Source organism: Neodiprion pinetum, chromosome 4, assembly GCF_021155775.2.
Source record: "Neodiprion pinetum isolate iyNeoPine1 chromosome 4, iyNeoPine1.2, whole genome shotgun sequence".
NCBI lineage: Eukaryota > Metazoa > Arthropoda > Insecta > Hymenoptera > Diprionidae > Neodiprion > Neodiprion pinetum.
Genome location: NC_060235.2, coordinates 16,438,376 through 16,463,025, shown reverse-complemented (window position 1 = coordinate 16,463,025; position 24,650 = coordinate 16,438,376). Strand labels below are relative to the sequence as shown.

Genomic DNA, 24,650 nt, shown 5'->3' with positions numbered 1-24,650 from the left:
AGATGTCGATCCCATGATTTATGAACTGATATTTTTCGAGTATTCGAGGATCCAGTCATTTGGAAAAGACTCTTCGAATCAGCATTTTTCGCAGACAGACTCGACTCGGTTTATTTTTGAGAAAATTCGTACTATCATCTTTTATACTGACATATATTATCCATTAATATTGGTTACTGAAGCTTGAAATTTTTGCACACAAAGCTGGTGAAATAACTAGCCAAATCACACCTCTTCAGATTCCCTTCCGAAACCACACCGTCCACAAGAAATAGGCATTTGTAGGAATTCAGAAACATAAGAAATTTAGTCCAAAACCAACTATCTCAATCTGTCGATTTTATTATACCTATATTATAACGATGAATGCAGACATAAGCAATTAAAATATACAATGATTACTACAATCAATATAGTTAATCGTTTTTACACTTTATTGCTATTTTACAAATAGAATAAATAACATCAGAACATTAGCCACTACATCTGCATTATATGGTGCATATTGTAATATACACACATATAAGTATATACACATATATATATGTATGCATACATATACTTTGTTGTTACTATTATCCACACTCGTTAACGATTACATAATTGTAATACATCTCATCATTCTGATACACCTATGTATCCATTGAAAAAATACCTACTTAACTTCTCTGCAATCACTTGAATAATTCAAATATTACAATTTTACATAAGTTACGACGAAACAATCATGAATACAAATTGATATGCTCGCTGAATACTAACAATGAAATACCAACTTTATTCCACATGGTATCGTAAACATTCAAGACTATTCATTCATATTGTCCTAAGACATGACGACGATACAAATAATTGTAACGTGACGTGGTAGTCTTTGTTTAAGCCGTTTAAGCAGCTATATTTGCTAGAACAGCCTGAGCCATTGATTCAAGGACCGATTTTTTCAAGAGAAAACAGAAATTGGAAAATAAGTTTCTAAAATAAGACTTCAATTACTCTTGAGATTCGATAGATAAGTAGAAGAGCGTTCTATTTGTATTCCAATTGGACTAGGAGATTGTGATTATCCGTTAAATCTTGCACATAACGCGTTGTCGTTTTTTGTCAAAATTTATCCATTACCAACTCTGAGTGAAACGCGCTCCCTAATCGTCATTATGGTCAAATTTTTAATACTATCCTGGCTTTCTTCCACATCACAGGAATAACGGTCGATTCGTAATAACCGATCCATTATACGCTTCTCATTATGCCATAAACACACATCTAAGATCTCATATACTTGTAGTCGTAGGTCGTCTGAGGCACGAACGTTTCCTTTATGGCCTGCGGAGAAGCCCATCGTAGGGCATAATGTGGCCCGCCAGCTTTGTCGTTTGTACCCGACATCCGACTTCCACCAAACGGTTGCTGACCTACCACAGATCCCGTCGATTTGTCGTTTATGTAGAAGTTTCCTGCCGTATACTTTAGTTCATCTAATGCGTATCGAGCCCACTTTCTGTAAACATTGGACTATGATTGGAATATGTTAAAATATAAAATGTAAAAATGATTGGAATATGTTATGGGAGAGAGCTCAGTAACTAGCACAATGATCAAGGGATTACAATGCTGTGGAAGATGACTGCTATTAATATTACATAACATCCAAAAAGAAAACCTGCCCACAAAATACTCACAAGTCTTTGGAAAATATCGCTCCTGTCAGTGCGTATGGCGTCGAACTCTCTACCAGTTTCAGGGTTGACTCAAGATCCGCATCTTTGTATACATAAATTGTTAGAACAGGGCCGAAGATTTCCTCAGTCATCAGCTTGTCCTTGGGATCCTTAGATACGATGATCGTTGGTTGGACAAAGTAACCTTGTCTGAAAATGATGAGAACAATGATGCATCTAGGTGGACCATAATAATAATGGTAAAAACGACCAAATGTCTTGCAATAAGTACTTACGAATCATCATAAGTACCACCTCCTATTATTTCGGTGGTATTTGAGGATTTCGCATGTTCGATGTAAGACGTGATTCTCTTAAATGCATTTTTGTCTATTACAGCCGAGGTGAATGAAGTGAAGTCTTGAACGTCCCCGATTTTCAATTTGTCACGAGTTTCGAGAAGACCTTCCTTGATCTAGAAATGTTCAATACTTCCATAAAAGATAATAAAAAAACATAATAATCTAACATAGCATCACAAATATTATAAATTACAATTTTCGTACTAAGATCCGCGAAGGATCATAACTGTAAAATGAGTATCTGCAAAGTGTTTCAATCCAAACATGTAATTGAATTAATAATAAGCAAAGAATTACACCTTCATATCTCACCTTCCCCCATAGAGATTGAGGAACGTACATCCTACTGCATGCTGAACACTTCTGTCCGTTATACTCAAATGCGCTTTTGATAGTGCCAATAACGACGGTGGTAATATCAGCACTTGGATGAACAAAGTGATAGTTTTTTCCGCCGCATTCACCGATCATTTTTGGATAATTTTTATATTTGTTTACATTATTTCCAACCTGGGTCCAAAGCCTGTTAAACGTCGGTACGGACCCAGTGAAATTAATACCGGAAAGGTAAGGGGACGCGGTTATCGTATTTCCAAATACCGGACCATCGCACGGAATAAAATTTACAACTCCTGGAGGTACCCCAGCTTCTTTGCAGATTTTGAAAATCCACCAATTGGAAAGTACTGCAGTGTCAGATGGTTTCCACAAAACGCCATTACCCTAAGCAATGAATATAACAAATGGAAAACATGTATTTCTCTTAAGAATATGTCAACAGCTATTTTCAATTCAGTTTACTTGTGAGTGCGCAATTTATGCCATCATTTATGAGATTGCGCCAAAATCAAGATGCTCACCATAAGCGCTGGTGTGTAACTAAGATTACCCCCAATAGCAGTGAAATTGAAGGGAGAAATTGCAGCGACGAATCCATCCATGCCTCTATACCTCATTGAGTTGAGAGTTTCCTTAGGATCGGGTGAAATCGGTTTGTACTTTATAGCTTCTTTGGCAAAGTATCCATTTATTTTAAAGAAGTCTATCAGCTCAGCGCTGCTGTCAATTTCGGCTTGAATAACGGTTTTGCTCTGTCCAAGCATCGTAGCTGCATTTAAATTCTGTCTGTACTTATTTTGCATCAGTTCGGCAGCCTTCAGCCAAATTTCAAGCCTTTTTTCAATTGGATATCTCTCCCATTCCCGCTGAGTTTTCACAGCTACATCTATCGCTTTTTGGACCAGCTCAGGAGTCGCATAATAGAACTTAGCTATTTTGTGCTTGTGATTATGAGGCTGAAAATCAAAAATGATAATTGATGTAACTTCTTGTAATATAAAAACATGCCAGAATTCATAGGCGTTGTAATATCATTCAATATAATTTTTGTATTAGACATTGAATAAAATTTGATTGGGACTGTCCTACTCACCATGACTTGATACTTGTAATTATCAGTTCTAAATTCCTCCGAGCCGATGACAATGGGGACATCCTCGACCTCACTGCTCATCACTTTTAGAGCAGCCTGGAGATTTGCCCGCTCTTTGCTGTTTTTCTCATATCCAAGGACAGGCTCGTTCTCCAATGGAAATTCGGGGGGACATATCACTGGCACGACACTCGACAATGACCGTATTCCAGTTCTAAGAAGAAATAGTGAAATAGTGAGATCAAGCTATTTGAAAATAGTTTAATACAACGAGAAATGTCTTTCAAAATCAATTATCTATCAAAGCTGTCACTGCTTATTACATCATCTGTATACATGAATATGTGCTTAATACAATGAAATTGTTTAGAGTGCACGCTTGGACTTTGATACATGGAGTTTCAAGATAGGGACGAATTTATCTGCTAACTAATACAGGCTTATCAATCTGCTTCAACTGTTCATCATTAGCATTTCTCACTCTGGAGACCACAGACGATTGCTTGAGCTACTGCCACTCTCTCAATAAATTTCGAAGACATGTAATTGGATGAAACAGGTGAGCTAAGTTCTTCACTCAAGTTCAAATTACTTAGAAACAACATTTAGAGGAACATAAAAAATAAATTCTCTGAGTGAGACTTGAAAATGAATTGCTCGATAAGTATTTATATAGGATATTCTCCATACAAAGAATTCAGATTGTAAAGTACATAGTATGATATGTTGATAAAAAGGCAAATAAAATGGGTAATAATCCTTCACAGATTAAAAATCATAAGAGCAAACAGAAGAAAAATATCTATATTTGATATATTTTAAAATGGTGTGTTGCAAATTATTTGCAGATGCAGCAAGTGTAGGTTGCAGCATTCGATGCATCAGTGTGCATCTTGGTGGCTGGTACGTGGTATTTTAAAACGCTTCAGCATATGTGTGTCAGCAGATCCAGTGTACCAAGCTGTATAATGTATTTACAAGAGACATTGCATAACTACTCTTTTTAACACCTGAGGATCAACTTATCATGGTGATGAAAAATCTTCGTTTATGATAGCCAAAGTATGATATGGTTAATAAAATTTTAAGGAATAAATAAAGTACAACAAAAAAAGGTGCTGTACTTTCTCAAAGATATCAGTGCAGTGAAATAGCATGGGGATTAGATGAATATGTATAATCGGGCTACATCTATTACACTTCAAGCCAATTATGCACGCTGCATGCATATATATGTATATAGTAGGCATGTACTTGCGAATGTATAAGCAAGCTATGGGTAAATCGAATGCAAGTACCAAAGCAGGTATATAGGTGTGACGGAATTGAAACAGTCGAATATGCCAGGTATGAGAATAGTGGAATATACCGACGGCGAGCCTGAATCAATGAGAATTCATAAACGCGCTGTCGATATTTCAAATTTTTCTTTCTTTTTCTATTTTTTGTAATAGTTCAGACTCACTTTTGTCCGCCGGAGATGACAGCTTGTCGACATACGCTTAGCATTGTTACGTGTTATGCCCTTTACCCCACCCAAGGATGTAGGATTTTCTGCGACTGGTGGCACGAGTGTGGCGTTAGGATTATAATATTTGTTACGTTCGTCCTGATGTCGCGGAACTGTTGAGTCGGCTCTAGACCATCAAATGAATGGCTAACCAACTACCTCCGGCTTCTTTGCACTATACCTATAATGTATATCGAAATTGTTAGCACTTGGTACCGCACCGCGCACGCGTTGAGAAATTCACTCGCACCAGAGTATCGCGGAGTATAACGAAAAGCCTTCCCCCTCCAAAATGCACGTTTCACGATTGTCGCGAACAACAATATTTTCCGTTCGTACAATTTATATTTAGGACGCTTTTGCCCCCCTCCAGGTTATTTCCTGAAGGCTACGTAATCCTAGTCAGGTTATATCTATATATTATTTAATTCGTGTGAACGTATGTATGCCAAAAAAAGAACCACAGAAAAACAGGCCGTTGGCTCTGTGACAACAATTTCTTTCTTTTTTTTTTTACAGTATTACGCCCGTTCATGAACTTTAAAATTATTCTCCATTCGTACCGATCGAAGGATGAGTATCGTATGTTTGCCATTGTTGCATATTGGAGGGAGGAGTTGGATTTTAGCGCCGAGATTTTTAGAAGGGATAAATATAGAATCAGAAATGCATCGAGCTTGTTTCTGGTCAAGGATGCTTGTCCGTTGCATGCCGTCGGTTGATCGCTAGAAAATTGTCAATTACCTACCGGATTCACGGCGAAGAGATTTAAAAAATGGGTTCAACCAATGGGTATGTAGCTTTATTGTAGTTGGGCAACTTTTTTTTAACTTGATGGCGGTTGATACGCGGAAAAATTCAAATTTGTTTAATCACTTTTTATGGATATAATTGGAATACGGAGCATGACGTATGGAAACTAGTCTCGTGAACCAATATAACTTCAAACGAATACGCCGAAATATCTACATATATATCACATACATTATATCTATTGCAAATGTACACATGAAATTTATTGTAAAATATTATCGACGGACTCAATCACGTGTAAAAGATTGAATCGAATTGTAAACATTAAAGAAGGAAACGCAATACATTTATGCAAATATCTTCTCTTCCCGCCTCTTCTTGGTGACCACAGTACCAGGCTTATGCTGGGCGTCGGGATGGTTGAGTAATTCCGGTGGGCACGTAGAGATAGGACTGCCCAGAATAGTCTGTTTTAAATCGTAGAACAAGTGGCTGTCGTCCTTTGTGCAGAAAGATATAGCAAGACCGGCTTTTCCCGCACGTCCGGTTCTACCGATACGATGAGTGTAATCTGATGAAAAAATGAGAAGCCATTAACGATGTTAAAATTTTGGAATTCTCATCGGAAGGATTTAAAATTCCAGAATAATTTACCTTCGATAGTTTTAGCCATGTCGTAATTTATAACCATTGATACATCTTTGATGTCGATACCACGACCAGCAACATCCGTGGCAACCAAAATATCCTTGCTACCACCTTTGAGAGATGCGAGGGCGTATTCTCTTTGTTCCTGACCTTTGCCACCATGCAAAGTGCAGGCATTGTACTGTGAATAAAAAATATTTAATAATGAAAGCATTCTATTGGACAATTTTCCTTACACATGTAGTATGAGTTTCCAGAGTCTTACCCCAAGTTTCTCAAGTCCTCTTGCCAAAACGTCGGCACCCTTCTTTTGGTTTACGAATATAATAACAGGCGGCTCGACACCACGGCTCAGTATTTCCATTAGCTTTCTTCTCTTGTCTGCCTCTCCCATTATATGAACTATTTGCTCTGTTCTTTCCGTTGGTTTTCCAACGCTGCCGATATAGACGACAGCAGGTCTCCTGAGATATGTTCTGGCAAGTCGTTCAACAGCTGCGGGCATTGTAGCCGTGAACATCACAGTCTGAAAAATTAAAATTTCTGTGATGTACTATTTTTTTTCCATGACAAACAAAAATCCAGAAAACAGATTCTATTTATTATCATAGGAAGGGACTTAAAAGATATTCGCCACCCACCTGTCGGTATTTTTTCTTAGTATTGTAATTGGCCAACAATTTTTCTTCATTCTCAGCATCTTCGTTGTCTGGTTTCAAATTTGTCACCGGCATGTATTCCAGGATCTTTTGAACGTCTGAGCGGGACAAAGAAGGCAAGGTAAGTATGTGTTTTATATTTCTCTGAGAGCTAAGAAGAGCAAAGTGTTGCTCACCTGGTTCAAATCCCATGTCTATCATTCTATCAGCTTCGTCGAGAACAATATATGTGCACTGATTCAAAACCAAATATCGATTCTCCAGGACATCTATCAATCTACCAGGGGTAGCGATGACTATCTGAAACAGTTTAATATCAAAAAATGAGTTAATTATAAGTTAAAAATTAACTTTCATTTGCATAAACGCGCAAATGTCTTATTTCATCGTACCTCACAACCCATTCGTAATCTGAACCCTTGCTCTTCTCTTGATAGACCACCAACAACAACAACAACCCTGATGCCAAGGGGTTGTCCAAATTTGTTAGTTTCCTCTTCAATCTGCTGGGCCAATTCACTATGGGATTGATACAAGTTGAATCATATTCACGAATAATGTAACAACAGTCATCAATCCACTTAACTTGCCGTGCAAAAATATTTATCATCAAAAAGTATTGTTGAAAAATATCATTTGCTCTTTTGTTTAACTCACCGAGTCGGGGCTAGAATTATGCTGTAAGGTCCTTGGTCGGCTTCTTCAAGTCTCTCAATTTTCGGAAGGCTTGTAATCCAAAGGAGCAGGGGAATTAGGAAAGCCAACGTTTTACCAGAACCAGTTTCCGCAACACCAATAATGTCTCGATTTTGTAGCCCAATAGGAATAGCCTGTCTTTGAATTGGCGTTAGGTCTTTATAGCCAACTTTATCAATAATATCCAAAATTTCTTTAGGAAAACCAGACTCTTTCCAAGATCGTATGGGATCAGGAATGCGGCCACCTTTTATTGTTATATTATAGTCTTCACGAAATATTCGCCAATCTCTCTCTGTCATTTCCTCAATTGATTTCTCAGACCAGTGACGATCATCCCATTTTTGTTTCTCTTCCTTCTTCTTAACTTTCTTCAGCCGCATTCTTAATGGGGGCAAATAAGTGAATTATTCATTTTTATATTAAAAAAATTAACTACTTTGTAAGTTCTATAAGTATAATACCACTAGCATCTTACTTTTCTTGTTCCTTTTCAGCATCAGTACGTCTTTTTTCCAACAATTCACCATAGAATTTACTTTGATCTCGCTTCTGTGCCTTTATATCAATTCCAGCAAGATTTCCACGACCAAAAAATTGCACCTGGTGTCGTTCCTTGTATATGTTATTATAATCCACCGAAGTATCCTCGGAAATGTCCCAATCAAACACAAACTTTCGATCGTTTAACCTTCTCACTCTACGCTTCTTTTTAATTAATCCCAAGTAGCGTTCTTTGATTGCCTCTACCTCCTTTTCTTTGTCTTTGTCTTTGACCTCGTCGTCTCTGGATCGCGCTGCCTCTCTACGCCTGAAAATTATTTATATTAGAGATCATACTGAATATCGTAACATAACTCAGTTTAATGCAATTCACCATCTACCGAAATAAAACAACTCTGAAGCTCTTTTTACTTGTCTCGATCATCCCATTCACGGTCCCTGTCTTTGCCAGTGCTAGGCCCATCATTTTTAAAAGCATTTTTCCTTTCTTCTTCCTGTCGTTTCCTGATGGAATCAACTTCCTCCTGTCTTTTTTTCAGAGCAAGTGCAGCACGTTCTTCTTTACTCAAAAACTTGGGCTTAGCTCTTGCTTCTTCTGCAGCCTTTTTTTTTGCCAGCAATTCCTCCAAGCTGAGGGGCTCAGCCTTGGCGGGCAACTTTGGTTTTTCCTCTGTTTCATCGTCACTTTTTTTAACATCACTTCTGCTTTCCCTTCTAGCATCATCTTCCACAGAAAACATTGGACTGAGTTTATGTTTTTTCTCATCTTTACCTCGATCCTTACCATCTTTACGTTCCCTCGACTTCTCTCTCTCCCTGGACCGCTCTCGTTCTCTCGTTCTGTCTAAATCTCTCTCCCGAGATCTGTCTCGCTCGCGTGAACGTTCTCGAGACTTTGAACGCTTCCTGTCCTTCTTCCGATCCTTGGATCGGCTTCTCGATCTCCGTCGCTCCCTCGTTTCTCGTCGCTCACGTTCTCTCTCGCGTTCTCTATCCCTTTCTCTGGATCTACTCCGCCTGACAGGTTTTTTCTCGTGAACCATGGCAGAGAAGTAACCCTGAGAGAATTTTAAAACACAATAACGAAGACAATATTATCGTTGGCCGAGTTTGTTTTACATGTATATTTGCTCAACAAGTGAAAAGAAGAGAATTCTTCATAACCTGTCTACTGTCACCATTGCCGCTTGGCTGTGCAGATACGCATTAATTTTACTTTGAATCGTGAAGAATTTTTGAAAAAAATACCTTGTTCCTTAGGTTCGAGTCAACAGAGACAGTTATCGCGCATGAAACAACTTTCTTTAGTCCATCGTGAAACTGTATAATTAATATTTAACCTATTCAACGAATAAATGGAACAACGTTTTCTCGACGTGCTGGAACACAGAATAAAAAATTGTAGAAAGAAGTTGAATCCGATTTTAGAGTAGTATCAGAGATGAGTAGGGAGATCTCCAACGCTCGGCTTTTCGTGATACCAGCTAGGTTGGAGCGTCGACGTGACACCTAGGCGGCCACGCACCGAAGGTGGCCCATTTCCGACCCGACACCCAGGCGGCCATGCACCGAAGGTGGCCCACAATCGTGTATACATATATAGATATACTCGGTCGCTCGAGCAAGCGGTTGCCAATCGCATCCTTGTCCCCGCTCGCACAGATGTTTCCAGGAATGCAAGAATTGGGATTTTATTTTTTCAATTATGAATGTCAGCGAATAAAAGTATCTCCAGATTTGATAAATTTTGGATTCAATTAGCGGACGTTGAACCAAAATAATTAACCATTCCCAGCCCGAATACTTTTTTTTTTTTTTAATAAATATTATTTTTTTATTGATATGAAAATATGTGACGCCTGGTGTTCTCGAATATTTGTACACGCAGTCTATGGAAAAATATACGAAGCCAGCTCGATAACATTTATGCAAAATGTGCAATGGGCAAGTGGTTGGAGGAAATTTTTTTTTTCTCGAACTGAATCTTCCAGAGAACCATCAGCGAATTCCAAGCAAGCTCCATAAACATACCGAGCAAACGCGCGATCACGGACGTAGCTGTGGTGTGGCTGAGTGGATACCACATGAGGATGAATTTTCAATCACAGGTTTTTGCGCGAAGTTTTCCTGTATTTAAGTTAATTACTGCTGCCTTTGCTATAATACTGCATTCAAGTCTTAAACAAAACACTAAAAAATTGGTTAACCAATTAATGTAAAACAAAATGTTAGATTGAGCTTAAAATTTAAGCCGGAGTTACATAAACTAAGATAATTACAAGTGCAATATTGTAAATATTGAGCATTTATTGTTCATCTAAATAAATATGGTTTCCTCCTCAAAAAAAAAAAAAAAACATGAGGATGGAGTGATGCGGGACACGGGTTCGATCGCAGTTCACTCTTTTTATTTATTTTTTATTTTTAAATTCAATCCCGGCTTTTGTTTTTGTATTTTCGGAGAGAAAAAACAAATCAAAGAAAGAAAATTTCGAGAGCCGGTCGATTTTTTCCTTCTTTCCTTTTGCTTTTTTTTTTACTGAACCCACCTTTTTTGTAGTGGGGGTAACCCAGAAGAGAACAAATAATTGAAACAATAAAATTCCGAGAGCGAATCGATTTGTTCCCCGTTTTTGGCGCCTCTTTTTTGATAAGGAAAAGTCTTGACAGTAATGTAAAATAGAGATTACTAAACACAAATGTATTGTTTTTTAATAACACCGGCCCACAAACAAAAAAGTGGTCTGTACTTTTGACCGGACCTACCTATCTTTATGTATTTTGACGCGCTCAATCCGAGTCTGAAGTCAGTTTTGCCCGTACACCCTCAAAATTTTGAGTAAATTGCAAAAAACCATAAAAATCGCCAAAAATTAGCATTTTTGGTAAGAAAAAAATTTATGGAAGTATAGACCAAGTATGATTTTTATGCATTTTGGTCCGCTAAACCCAAATCTGAAGTTTATTCAACCATAAGCCTTTTAAAATTTAGTTCGGCCGGTGTTATTAAAAAACAATACATTTGTTTTTAGTAATCTCTATTTTCCATTACTGTCAAAACTTTTCCTTATTAAAAAAAAAACGCCCATTTTATATCAGTCTTGACGAGCATTTCTTAAGAAGTTTGAGAGATGCGAGATCGGAACGACAAAATTATTTCAGTAGCAACAATGTATGGACCCCTCTCCTTTTCTGATATTGGCAGCCAGTTAAGAGGCTTCACAGTGTTCAGTTTAGTGCCAGCAGCTCTCGAGGTAGCAAGATGGTAAGTGAATTACATAATTATTTTACATGTATGGAAAAACCGGCAGGTTTGACGATCGTCTATTTACTTTATAGATTAAGAAGAGAAAAAAAGGGAAGGACCTGTAGTCGTATTTTATACTTTATTTAATTTTCCTTGAATTGTCAGACGTTTTTATTTTTGATTGTATATGAAGAAGATGTGTGGGGAATTCCATTCTAGTGCCCAAGAATATAGTACACATTTTCGATCATTTTTCTTTTTTTTTTTGGAAAACATTTTCCTCAATTTCCAAATTTCCTTAATTTTTTGGTATTCAAATCGATTCTTAACAATTTTGCGCACAGGTGGGATTTCTTTAATTATTTTTTCCCTAATCCTGAGGATATTTCCTATCTGAGACCACTGTCAATAGGCGAGATTCCGAATATCATAAAATTACCTTTTTTTCTAATTAAAAAGAAAATCACATAAGGCCACTAAGAACTCGAAATGAAAATCTGAAAAAATTAGAGATGTTTTTTTATATTCTAAGCCATTAACGTAAATAATCCGTTTAACGACCATCCTAATAGATATACATTGTATATAGGGCATTCCGCGTCAAATTTGCAACCCATGTACCTCACCCTCTTCGATTTCGATAATTCTTTAGTATGATGTTAAAACCACGGTTTCAATCGACTTGAAACAGTGTTGGAATTTTTCGCAGATTTCTTTAGCCACCACTGAAATAGAAAAAAATTGTAAAACCAATTCCGAAAAAGCTTCTTTTAAAATTCTGAAGAAATTCACACTAATTTTATAATTAAGAATATTATTTGTAAGCACGACACGATAACGTGATCTCAACATCTACTACTTTTCTAGCAAGTTTTTTCTTCTCATGCCGGAATTGGAGTTTCTATTTATTTGTTCGGTCATAAATTTCTCTATTATTAATGGATTTCAATTTTTCTGAAATTTAGAGGAATGCCAGAAGGCCTGAATACAGTTCATACCATTTCATTCTTTTTTTTCAAGTTATCCAAAGATCCAAGAAAACTAAAAACTTGCTAGAAAAGTAGTAGATGTTGAGATCACGTTATCGTGTCGTGCTTACAAATAATATTCTTAATTATAAAATTAGTGTGAATTTCTTCAGAATTTTAAAAGAAGCTTTTTCGGAATTGGTTTTACAATTTTTTTCTATTTCAGTGGTGGCTAAAGAAATCTGCGAAAAATTCCAACACTGTTTCAAGTCGATTGAAACCGTGGTTTTAACATCATACTAAAGAATTATCGAAATCGAAGAGGGTGAGGTACATGGGTTGCAAATTTGACGCGGAATGCCCTATATACAATGTATATCTATTAGGATGGTCGTTAAACGGATTATTTACGTTAATGGCTTAGAATATAAAAAAACATCTCTAATTTTTTCAGATTTTCATTTCGAGTTCTTAGTGGCCTTATGTGATTTTCTTTTTAATTAGAAAAAAAGGTAATTTTATGATATTCGGAATCTCGCCTATTGACAGTGGTCTCAGATAGGAAATATCCTCAGGATTAGGGAAAAAATAATTAAAGAAATCCCACCTGTGCGCAAAATTGTTAAGAATCGATTTGAATACCAAAAAATTAAGGAAATTTGGAAATTGAGGAAAGTGTTTTCCAAAAAAAAAAAGAAAAATGATCGAAAATGTGTACTATATTCTTGGGCACTAGAATGGAATTCCCCACACATCTTCTTCATATACAATCAAAAATAAAAACGTCTGACAATTCAAGGAAAATTAAATAAAGTATAAAATACGACTACAGGTCCTTCCCTTTTTTTCTCTTCTTAATCTATAAAGTAAATAGACGATCGTCAAACCTGCCGGTTTTTCCATACATGTAAAATAATTATGTAATTCACTTACCATCTTGCTACCTCGAGAGCTGCTGGCACTAAACTGAACACTGTGAAGCCTCTTAACTGGCTGCCAATATCAGAAAAGGAGAGGGGTCCATACATTGTTGCTACTGAAATAATTTTGTCGTTCCGATCTCGCATCTCTCAAACTTCTTAAGAAATGCTCGTCAAGACTGATATAAAATGGGCGTTTTTTTTTTTAATAAGGAAAAGTTTTGACAGTAATGGAAAATAGAGATTACTAAAAACAAATGAATTGTTTTTTAATAACACCGGCCGAACTAAATTTTAAAAGGCTTATGGTTGAATAAACTTCAGATTTGGGTTTAGCGGACCAAAATGCATAAAAATCATACTTGGTCTATACTTCCATAAATTTTTTTCTTACCAAAAATGCTAATTTTTGGCGATTTTTATGGTTTTTTGCAATTTACTCAAAATTTTGAGGGTGTACGGGCAAAACTGACTTCAGACTCGGATTGAGCGCGTCAAAATACATAAAGATAGGTAGGTCCGGTCAAAAGTACAGACCACTTTTTTGTTTGTGGGCCGGTGTTATTAAAAAACAATACATTTGTGTTTAGTAATCTCTATTTTACATTACTGTCAAGACTTTTCCTTATCAAAAAAGAGGCGCCAAAAACGGGGAACAAATCGATTCGCTCTCGGAATTTTATTGTTTCAATTATTTGTTCTCTTCTGGGTTACCCCCACTACAAAAAAGGTGGGTTCAGTAAAAAAAAAAGCAAAAGGAAAGAAGGAAAAAATCGACCGGCTCTCGAAATTTTCTTTCTTTGATTTGTTTTTTCTCTCCGAAAATACAAAAACAAAAGCCGGGATTGAATTTAAAAATAAAAAATAAATAAAAAGAGTGAACTGCGATCGAACCCGTGTCCCGCATCACTCCATCCTCATGTTTTTTTTTTTTTTTTGAGGAGGAAACCATATTTATTTAGATGAACAATAAATGCTCAATATTTACAATATTGCACTTGTAATTATCTTAGTTTATGTAACTCCGGCTTAAATTTTAAGCTCAATCTAACATTTTGTTTTACATTAATTGGTTAACCAATTTTTTAGTGTTTTGTTTAAGACTTGAATGCAGTATTATAGCAAAGGCAGCAGTAATTAACTTAAATACAGGAAAACTTCGCGCAAAAACCTGTGATTGAAAATTCATCCTCATGTGGTATCCACTCAGCCACACCACAGCTACGTCCGTGATCGCGCGTTTGCTCGGTATGTTTATGGAGCTTGCTTGGAATTCGCTGATGGTTCTCTGGAAGATTCAGTTCGAGAAAAAAAAAATTTCCTCCAACCACTTGCCCATTGCACATTTTGCATAAATGTTATCGAGCTGGCTTCGTATATTTTTCCATAGACTGCGTGTACAAATATTCGAGAACACCAGGCGTCACATATTTTCATATCAATAAAAAAATAATATTTATTAAAAAAAAAAAAAAAGTATTCGGGCTGGGAATGGTTAATTATTTTGGTTCAACGTCCGCTAATTGAATCCAAAATTTATCAAATCTGGAGATACTTTTATTCGCTGACATTCATAATTGAAACAAAAAAATCCCAATTCTTGCATTCCTGGAAACATTTGTGCGAGCGGGGACAAGGATGCGATTGGCAACCGCTTGCTCGAGCGACCGAGTATATCTATATATGCACGATTGTGGGCCACCTTCGGTGCATGGCCGCCTAGGTGTCACGTCGACGCTCCAACCTAGCTGGTATCACGAAAAGCCGAGCGTTGGAGATCTCCCTACTCATCTCTGCTAAGGATTACGTTTACCTATCGAAATATATCCATAGAGCACAAAATGTTGCATAGAGCGGTATGCGAGAATGGACGGTTATCCAGAGGCGAGTCTCCTCTCGGGTGGAGGAAACGAATGATCACGGGTTAAAGTTAGCAGTAAATCGCAGCTGACTGTGACAAAATGGTAGGGCATTCTCGGTTAACGAGAGGTGATCAAATTGTATATATTGCCGCGTAAGGAACAATGAACGTTGATAGCCATGGTCAAGTACAACAGCCGGCATTAAAAAGCTCGAAATCTGTAAATATAATAGATGATAGCTTGATCGGCAGTAAGAAAATAAAACGAGAAAGACCTGACGTTTACAGTGACAATGGGGGGCAGCCGCCGATCGGTGACAGTAGTGGCTCTCAACAGAACAGAATATTCAGCTACAACAATACATCGTCCTCGTGCGTTAACAATGGTCCTCATGAAGCCGGTGAACTCGTCAAAGATATTCTCGCCGGGAAAATGACAAGCATCGCCCCCAGTCCCGTCGATAAACATGATAAAATTAAACAAATGCTAGAAGATGCCATCAGGTCAGTTTCATTCGAACATTTCAAATATTTCTTTTCATTCACTCCCCACTTATGCCGGTGTCACTTATATTTTCCGTAATTTTTATCAACGCTGTTTGGCGGTGTATGTACATATACTTATGCATTTCCCGGCATAATCTTGCTTTATCGATCAATCGGTATTTCCATCTTTTGTTCACCCTAATCCCGATTCTTTGACAAATTTCGATTTGTTACAGCAGATTATTTACTCAATTGAATAATTTTATCATCGCCCTCTGTCATTACGTTCTCCTCTTACAGACGATTTTCATATCACTTATCAATATTTTGACCCGTGAAACGCATTTTTATAATATTTTTAACCTATATTATTTACTTTTTTAATTAACTCTTACTGTGAAAAAAAAATTAATCGCGATTCATGAAGCAACTTTATGTATACAATTATGTACGGTATTCAGTAATATATGTATAGGTATATGTATATAATGCATTGGAAAAATTATTTGTTGTGTTGCATGTGTTAGCAAAAAACTTACTCCTTTATCTATTCAACAGTGACGACTCGAAATGTAGAGTACAAGGAATTTACTTACAAGTAGAACAATTGCGGATAGAAGAAAAGCTCCTGTTGTACTTGAAACTACCAGCTTCGTTGACCAAGTCTGGTGAGAACGTGGATCCTTTGAGACAGCCTTTAAATCCTCTAGGAAACCGCTATGAAATTCACCAGACCATAATGTGGATAAAAACTCATCTTGAAGAAGATCCAGACGTCTCTTTACCTAAGCAAGAAGTTTACGACGAGTACAAGTGGGTCCTTAGTTGAATATGTTTTGGAGTGCAGTTAAGCCCTAATTTTTATTCAAAGTACTGGTAAATACAAAGAATAAGCTGAAATAAACTGATCCGCACTACCTGTTATTTTAGCATGTTCTGCATAAAGAATTCTATGAAGCCTCTGTCCACTGCTGACTTTGGAAAAGTGATGAAACAAGTTTACCCCCGAGTTAGGCCGCGGCGCCTCGGAACACGCGGTAACTCTCGCTACTGTTACGCAGGAATGAGGAAGAAGATTAAACTGGATCCGCCGATGCTGCCTCCTATAACCGGAGAACAACCGGTGAATTAGCTACATATTATATACACAGATTTGGACAATGTGTTACTTTAAAAAAAAAAAAAAAAAAAAAAAGTATAACATTACAGAAAGCGTCCCAGAATCACCGTATTAGTCGCAATTTCATATGTATTAGTTCTACCGTCTTCAAAGTTCACTAACACCACCCATGTGTTTCACATAGATCGACGAGGAAGATGAGATCACTGAAGAGATGCTCGGTGCTGCTTCAACACTGATAAGGGAATGGGCGGAAAGTTTACTTGGCTTGAAGTTCCCTTCGCTCAGTGCTTTAGCTCGGCATTTGGTGAACAATCTTTGCGTAGACACACGGTCACTGGCCGCGGTATGCATTTTGTGCGCTGCCTCAGATCCCCAGACTGTAGGTAACAAAGGTTAGTCAAGAACTATCTAGCGATCCTAATGTCGTTTAAGCATCGCGAATAGCGTTCTCTTCTTTGAAACACATTTGAAGCAAGAAAGCATCAGAAATCCCAATTTTACAAATTCATGTAAACTCGTTTCAATTTGATAGAAGCTCCGTCACCATCACCAACAATACTGAGCAGTGAAAAACCGGGAAAACTTAGGGAAGCCCAGTTGCAGCTACAACGCAAATTACAGCTCCGTGAGCATATAAGGGAGCAAAAACTTCGTAATCATGACGCAATTACGCAGGTAATGTGAACTGATAATAATGCTATCCACTAATTTTCCGACCTCGACAATGCAAGAAATAATTCCGAATGTTGATATGTCTAAGTTTAGTGCAAGTGTTTTGCCGATAGCAAAAATAATTTTCAACTGTATTTCAGAATCAGAACAAAGAGAAGACTGTAGATATTAAGGGAGGGGGGGGAAAGGGCAGCAAGAAGAATAAAGCGAGTCAGTCATTACAAGGTACAGGAGGAGGTCCGTTAGCGGTGCGAACCATACCAACCAAGTGTAATTTATCTGTTGTAACGACGAGTCGGCACAAAAAGGTTCTTAAATCAACTAGCAACAACTACGCGTGCAACAGCATCTCCCTGCAATCTAACTGTGATAATATAGTGGTAAAAACGAGCGAAGTCGCGTCTCGTAACAACGAGACGAAGGCGGTTGTTACTAGTACAGCAATATCGTCTAAAGACCCTAAAATAAGAAATCCTCGGAAGCGTGCCAATTTGAACGTAGGATCTATGAAATCTGAATCAGTTGTAGAAAAACAGCCAAAATTATTAAACTCACCGGATACCGTACAAACGGTGAATAACAACCCGCTGCCAAGACTTGCGTCGATTCAGAGAACTGGTGGTAGAAAATCGGCAGTGTCTGCAAACAGCGTAAAATTGACAAAATTCAAAGTGATACAGGCCACTTTTAATCAGCCTGAGGAAAACTGTGATATCCAATCTTCTAATCGGTCTAACAATTGCGCCAAGCTGAACGGTTGCCAGAATGTCTCTGATATAACCGACGTCTCGACAATAGCTAACAAACAGCCTCAGCAATCGCAAGAGAGTTCCAAAACTACGAATAAAACGAGCAAAACCTGCACCCTTGACTCCGACGCTCTGGACGACTATTTAAACGGAGGAAATAACTCTCAAGAGCAGGAAGAAGAGCTTTTACAGTATTTTCAACAGAGCAGCTCCTCCAGCTCTGACACAGAAGTGAACAGCTTATCGACAGATGTCGATCTTGTATCAAGATCCGACAAAGTATCCCAGTTACGATTAATCCTCCAGCAAAATTTGAAAGTAAACGCGACTGGACATTCAACAGCGGAAGATCCCGTCACCGTTCTTAGTCCAGGAATAAACTTGGCATTGGAAAAGGCTGGCATCGCGTCCAAACCCAACGCAATATTGTCTTCGCTCCTCAACTATCCGAGCCAATCGGGTACCAGGCGTCGAGTAAGTTTTGAAACGAACGTGGTGGAGCACTTCCAAGATCATAGCAGTCAGGTTTCGACGGTCCCTCAAAGTCCAAACACGCGCCGCAGGATATTCAACTTCACCCCAATTTCCCCTGGTCCTTTATCCCCGATCAACGGACGTGCTTCCAAGCCCAACTCCGCCAATGGAAGTCCCTTTGTCTCTCCTAGAAACACACCCGTTCCTCGTTCGCGGAGTAACGTTCAATCGAATGTCTCCAGATCCCGTACCTCCCAGAAACCGTTGTCTAGGTCGATGTCTTGCAGCACGCCTTACACGAACAGAAACGACATATTTGTCGTGCCTACAGAAATAACCAGGCCCATATCAGCTTCTCAGTCACCTCCGAGCGGCGGTAAATTGAACGACCTGCAAACGCCTGCCAACGCTACAAGCGCCCTTGCCAAAGTGGACGAGCCGCAGAGACCAGCGTCTTCTAGCATTTTGCCGACCGATTTTACGTCTCAAAAACAATTGCTGATCAATTATCCGAGCCAGGAGAACCTGCAAGAAATAAAGAATTCGTATCAGAAAACCACCAAGGCACCCGACCAAGAGATAAGCGAGCTCTTTCACGACGAAAAGAACTTCACGACGGAGCAATTGTTTTACAGGTCGCAATCCGTTCCTCTGAGAAGGATGGTTAATCCCACGCTAATGTCTCCGTTATCATCGCAACACTATCCGATATGTTTTCAAAGTCATAGTTTCAATCCTTCCACGAGTAGCTCTGTGGCTCCCACTCCTGTTCCCAGTGAATTCAACGACTTCGGCCCTATCGGCCATATAGATGGCGGTAGCTTTTTGCTTAATGATGCAGATGGAAACATCATGCCGAATGACGACAACTTTATAATAGGCGACAAGGAGATAAGCACTGAAAATTTGACAAACATTTTCAACATTTTGGATAGCCAGAGCTCTCAGAGCTTAGAAATTTTGCCAGAGCATAATACCAGTGACGAGCCAATAGTGTCGAATAGCCTAATTTTGAATAGTTTACCAAGTACACATTTAAATCTCAATGTTGGGGATATATTGGAACCGGAGACAGCTTTGGACTCCCCGGAGTCTTCCACTTTGCAGCGAATGATGCAATCTCGATCTTATCCTAACACTCCATTGCCTATGGCTCTGTCGTACGCTTCTCCTTACACTGACGATGTTACCAGTGGATCAAAATCGTACCCTTCAACACCGTTGCATCCAATCGAATTAAAGGAAGTATACACAGAGTCAAGCGAACCAATGCTTTCCAGTCTAAATCTAAATTCGTTGCAGCTTCATGGCGAGACGGTGAATTCTGATTCTTCATCAAATAACGTTTGTCGCAACGTCACAGACCTGTTGGAAAGTAGCTTTCTTGCTGATAACGAAGGTGAAACTGACAGCCTAGATCCGTTGGGTAATTTTGACGGACTGCAAGACGTCGACTCGCTAGCACCGCTCTTCAACGATGTATCGGAGACAAACCACTGAAGCGAATAAATCCTCAAGTGTTATTTGAATATTAAGTATATTTCTTAATATTTGCGATATGCGTGCGTATATTTACATAAAAATAGGTGCAAAGATCTCACGAGTATAATGGAAGTACGGAGATACCGTCAACTCGAAATATCAACTAGCAAATTCAACCATCGCATACACACATAAGCTAGAATATAAAATATTGGTTCGTTTTTGGAACATTCCAAGTTCACAAGTAGCAATAGAATAGCATGATTTATAAGATATTGGACGGAATCAATTATTTGTACATACAACTATTAATTATATTCAGTTTACACAGTTCAAGGCTAGATAAATATTTACCTTTATTTTTTATTCGCACTTCTGGAAGTGAAATAAAATGTTCAGAAATTTTAGAGCCTGCAGGATGTTTAGAAAAAGTAATATACATACATGTTTTACGTAGAAATGGCGTCAGAATTTTGTGTCTTAATAAGCACTGCCTAATATAGTGATATACTAATAATTGTCGAGAATAGTTCATATTATCCAACTATGCATACACGTGTAGGGCACATACCATAGCAATCCGATACTTTTTACCTTTTAGCCGCAGGTTTGGTACTGCATACATAATAAACAGAACCGAAAAATCACACGACAAGAAGAAAAACTGAAAAGAAAAATAAATAGCGAATAGTTATTTTGTTTCATTCCGTAGCACGGAACTATTCTCATTTGTCAGATAGTAGAAATAGTGTATAGTAATAAAAATGTAAGTGCCGTTGTAACGGATCGTTTAGCGTGATTTTCATAAATAATTAATTAACGTAGTTTGTATTCAGACGAAATATTAACTGCCCGCCAAGTAGTACAAAAGTTAATGTACTGTAATTCAAGAGGTTTGCAGGTTTCACAGTGCTCACGCCAGGTAATTGCAGGGAATATAGGGGAAAGCTTTAAGAAAATAGGGAAGGGGGGGGGGGGTTATTAGGGTCCTAATATTTTTTCATAATATTGACCAAATAGAGAAAAATTAGATACACACTAGAGTGTCCATTATTTTGGTCGTTTTGGAATTTTTTCCATGGCACCCCAAAAATATGTTTATATTATAGGAAAAAAAATCCCTTGTGAGTATAAAAATTATCTGGATAATATAGAACATGGACCGGGGAGGAGGGGTTAAACTTTGAGTGTAAAATACATTGAAATTTTCAATTTTTTAAAATTATTTCTTTATTCCATAAACTAAAATGGATCCAGAAAATCAATTTAATGCTTCGGAACAATGTTTATAATTCCAACTAAATATAGGAACAAATTGATTTGGAATTTTATTCCGTAGATAAGGACACTGAATTAAACCGGCAAAATTGTGGATTTGTGAAATGTAAGAGTTTTGAAATGCAATGTTTTTTTTTTTTCTTTTTTTAAGTCAAGTGTAAATATTATTTTATACTTATTTATTAATACCTTAAACATCAAATTGATTTTTTTACTCAATTTTAGCTTATGTAAAAAAGTAACTAACTGGCATAAGTTGAGGAGTTTTAAGGTGAAATTACTGCCTTAGGGTACATTTAGGGGAAACCTTCAGTTTGAGAGAGCTCATAAGGGAAGGAATGAAACCAGGGTACTTTTAAGGAAATTGGGGACCCACTGTGTAGCCTGGGTTTGACATCAAATGTCGATAGTACCAATACCCAGTTATTGCAATTGAAAATTGTAGATAATAGAAGGTTTTTCTTCTTGTATCACAACCCTAAAAAATATACCAAGTAATATTCCAGGGTATAAATTTTTATTTTACTATATCTGATGAATTGAATAAACCTTTCGCTTTCAGGGACTAAAGAATTTTTCAATCAATTATAATAATCTCACTTGAATTATAATATACAAATCGAGGTTGAAGAGATCTTTACGTTTCCATTATACTCGAAAATCCTTTAAAACTTGTCTTCAAAAGATGCAAAGTATTAAATTAACAAGGAATGGTGCTGGATGTGGTTTTAAAAATAAATATCCACCGCAGAAGAAAGCGTATCTTTGAGAAAGTGAGAAATTATATGACTATTGGGATCAATTAGGGTTGTTACGAAGAATAATTAACGAGTGTATGTACGTGCGTTTACTTGCAGGCTTTGTTTACATGGTCGCAATAGTGGTTTGTATCAGTCGCAATAACGTTCAAACGACAACGATGATCCATTTTCTCGACCAATATTTGTCCATGTGGTACTAACAAATTGTAGAAGTGAAAATCTTTTACAAATAATTGTCAACAGCAGGCATTATTATATCGTTATTATGGTCATAGAATGTTGCATAAAATAATTAAATCGTCAAGGTACAGGAAATATATTTACGACATGCTTTTGATAATGATATCTACTCTCTTCATTAGCATGAATGGGAGAAAGAATCGATATGAGTTAGTGGAAAAAAAAACACCATTTTTGGTAAGAAATCAGTATTGCAATGATTATTAAAAGTTCATTCGTTATTGTTACTCCTCATGTTACATTATCCTTTGTTAAAAAAAAGTTACTAGTTAGTGGAGATCATTATTGCAAATGTTACATCTTTTAAAATCAAAGTGAAAAGATTTGAAAGAGGAATTTAGAGCAGTTCTTTTTTCAACTTGTTTCACGTTGCCTTTGAATCCCATAATAATGAAGATTGCAGTGATCATTGGCACACATGTTAAGCACATGATCGCTGAACATAAAATTTTGCAAAGGCATCGATAATCTGTTTTAGTAAACACCTGTGTGAAACTTGAAAACAATTATGTTACATATAATTATTAAATCTTGGTTTCTGGTTTACTAGAGAGAGTGCAATTTTCTAGTTTACGTTCTCTTTCTTTCGGTTTGAACACACTGTTTATCTCTCTGCACACGCACACGCGCATACACAAACACACAAATACACGAAGTATCATGTACCGCGTTACAGCTAATTCAAGGATAACTTTATAGTATATTCGTAACTGTGTACAACTGCGTTGTCAAGTATTTTATTTTCTCCAGTAATCTAACCCGCAAAAATATAATTGTTGCGAGATACGAATTCCCATCCATTACCTATCATCACCGTGATAATTTTTATAACACAACCGCCGAAGAAACGCTTGATAAATATTGTTTTTGCGAAAGAAGAAATCAGATAGATTAAACAAGCAAAGCAGCTACCTTTGCTTGGTTGTTTCTTCCGTTTGAATGAATTGGGCTGAGTTGAATGTATCAAACCGTACTGTGAAACATACGTTAATGTTACTAGTGATAGAAATAAAAATTAAAGTTAAAAGGAAATAATAAAAACGTATTGAACCGAGATATATAGCTAACAAGTGAAAAGATGATGGACAAGGTGAACTTTTTGTACGCGTAAAATGCGAAGGATGATGTATTGAGACGTTTGGATTTACATGATCCAAAAAATAATTTTTTAGTAAATATTAAAATTCGGCAAATCCGTGAAGCAATTTAACAACCACTTTAAAAATAAAACAAGTGAAAGTTTAACTCCTTCTTTACAAACGTTAATTGTTGAACTTTCATCGTCGTTATCGAGTGCATGTGTGACACTAGATTTTAAATTAATTGATTATCAAGAACGAGAATCTAATAAGCACGTTTCTTCATCTTTTTACTTTCTTATTTTCATATTTTGAATTAAATTCTTTTTCTTGCTAAAATCTCGGAAGCTATGTATATTTCAATGCTCTCACCATGCTTTTACAATTTAAAAATTGAATTTAGCTGAAATGAGAACATTATTATTATAAAGAAGTGATCGATCATTATATATGTACAAATTATTTAATAGGACTGATTTTTTTTTTCTTTTCAAGTTGTAAGTTTTTTTTCTGTCTTATTCTCGTTATTACGTTTACTTCTTGTGTAGCAAGTATTTTTAGCTTCTACTATTCTTTTTAAATAATTATAGCATGATGCCAATAATTCATTGACGTCCCAATGCCGGTACCTTCTTTTTCATCGTGTCTGATGATTTTTAGCTATTGATAGTTAAATTGATTTATTATTATTATTACTGTATTTTAATTCAACGACCTAGCTTTAACCAGAAGTAATTTTTAATATTTTCGACTAAATATACACTTGTAAAGAAAAAAAAAAAGAAACTTAAAAAACGAAACAAAAGAAAAAATATATAAAAAAAAAAAATGTGAGGGCAACAAATTCTATAAAGTATAATAATGTGATTCCTCTCAATTAGTTACTTATAAATTTATAATAACTATTTTAATTCGTTAAATTTACAAATTGTATATTTTTTTTCATAAGAGTTGCAAAATTTTTACTCGTCCATCGTCATAGATTACAACATTATATTGTTTGTAAGTATAATGAAAAACATTTTAATATTAGAAGACAGGGTATACTACCTATAATTGCGGCATGCAGTACGTCTGCCAGGGAT

The 24,650-nt window shown here is 36.9% G+C and overlaps 3 protein-coding genes and 1 long non-coding RNA gene across 8 annotated transcripts; 2 read left to right on the top strand and 2 right to left on the bottom strand.

The window, feature by feature from the left end:
• Positions 1-321: 321 nt before the first annotated feature.
• P5CDh1 (delta-1-Pyrroline-5-carboxylate dehydrogenase 1) lies at positions 322-5,153 on the bottom strand. The gene is made up of 7 exons (XM_046619903.2): positions 4,921-5,153; positions 3,456-3,669; positions 2,884-3,318; positions 2,336-2,746; positions 1,958-2,136; positions 1,683-1,871; positions 322-1,501 (listed from the first exon to the last, which is right to left on the bottom strand). Exons 1-7 carry the CDS (start codon positions 4,962-4,964, stop codon positions 1,267-1,269), a joined length of 1,707 nt encoding a protein of 568 aa, XP_046475859.1. The 5' UTR covers positions 4,965-5,153; the 3' UTR covers positions 322-1,266.
• LOC124215950 (uncharacterized) lies at positions 3,557-5,049 on the top strand. The gene is made up of 3 exons (XR_006882478.2): positions 3,557-3,690; positions 3,826-4,014; positions 4,304-5,049. It is a non-coding gene; the product is annotated as an uncharacterized lncRNA (long non-coding RNA).
• A 647-nt stretch (positions 5,154-5,800) lies between the features above and the next one.
• Positions 5,801-16,481, bottom strand: LOC124215942 (probable ATP-dependent RNA helicase DDX23). 3 transcript variants are annotated; one of them, XM_046619900.2, is made up of 11 exons: positions 9,474-9,627; positions 9,010-9,283; positions 8,637-8,949; positions 8,200-8,532; positions 7,683-8,105; positions 7,418-7,544; positions 7,202-7,325; positions 7,008-7,123; positions 6,632-6,892; positions 6,373-6,547; positions 5,801-6,289 (listed from the first exon to the last, which is right to left on the bottom strand). In XM_046619900.2, exons 2-11 carry the CDS (start codon positions 9,266-9,268, stop codon positions 6,066-6,068), a joined length of 2,355 nt encoding a protein of 784 aa, XP_046475856.1. In that variant the 5' UTR covers positions 9,269-9,283; positions 9,474-9,627; the 3' UTR covers positions 5,801-6,065. The 3 variants fall into 3 exon arrangements, with proteins under 3 accessions (XP_046475856.1, XP_046475855.1, XP_046475854.1); XM_046619899.2 differs by lacking the exon at positions 9,474-9,627 and adding an exon at positions 16,304-16,481 and having other exon boundaries at positions 8,637-9,283; XM_046619898.2 differs by having other exon boundaries at positions 8,637-9,283.
• Positions 15,280-24,400, top strand: LOC124215940 (DNA-binding protein RFX7). Of its 3 annotated transcripts, XM_046619890.2 has the most exons (7): positions 15,281-15,441; positions 15,510-15,725; positions 16,266-16,520; positions 16,638-16,830; positions 17,012-17,222; positions 17,363-17,505; positions 17,643-24,400. In XM_046619890.2, the coding sequence occupies exons 2-7, from the start codon at positions 15,655-15,657 to the stop codon at positions 20,223-20,225; spliced, it is 3,456 nt and encodes a 1,151-aa protein (XP_046475846.1). In that variant the 5' UTR covers positions 15,281-15,441; positions 15,510-15,654; the 3' UTR covers positions 20,226-24,400. The 3 variants fall into 3 exon arrangements, with proteins under 3 accessions (XP_046475845.1, XP_046475846.1, XP_046475847.1); XM_046619889.2 differs by having other exon boundaries at positions 15,280-15,725; XM_046619891.2 differs by lacking the exons at positions 15,281-15,441; positions 15,510-15,725 and having other exon boundaries at positions 16,443-16,553.
• The last annotated feature ends 250 nt before the right edge of the window (positions 24,401-24,650 follow it).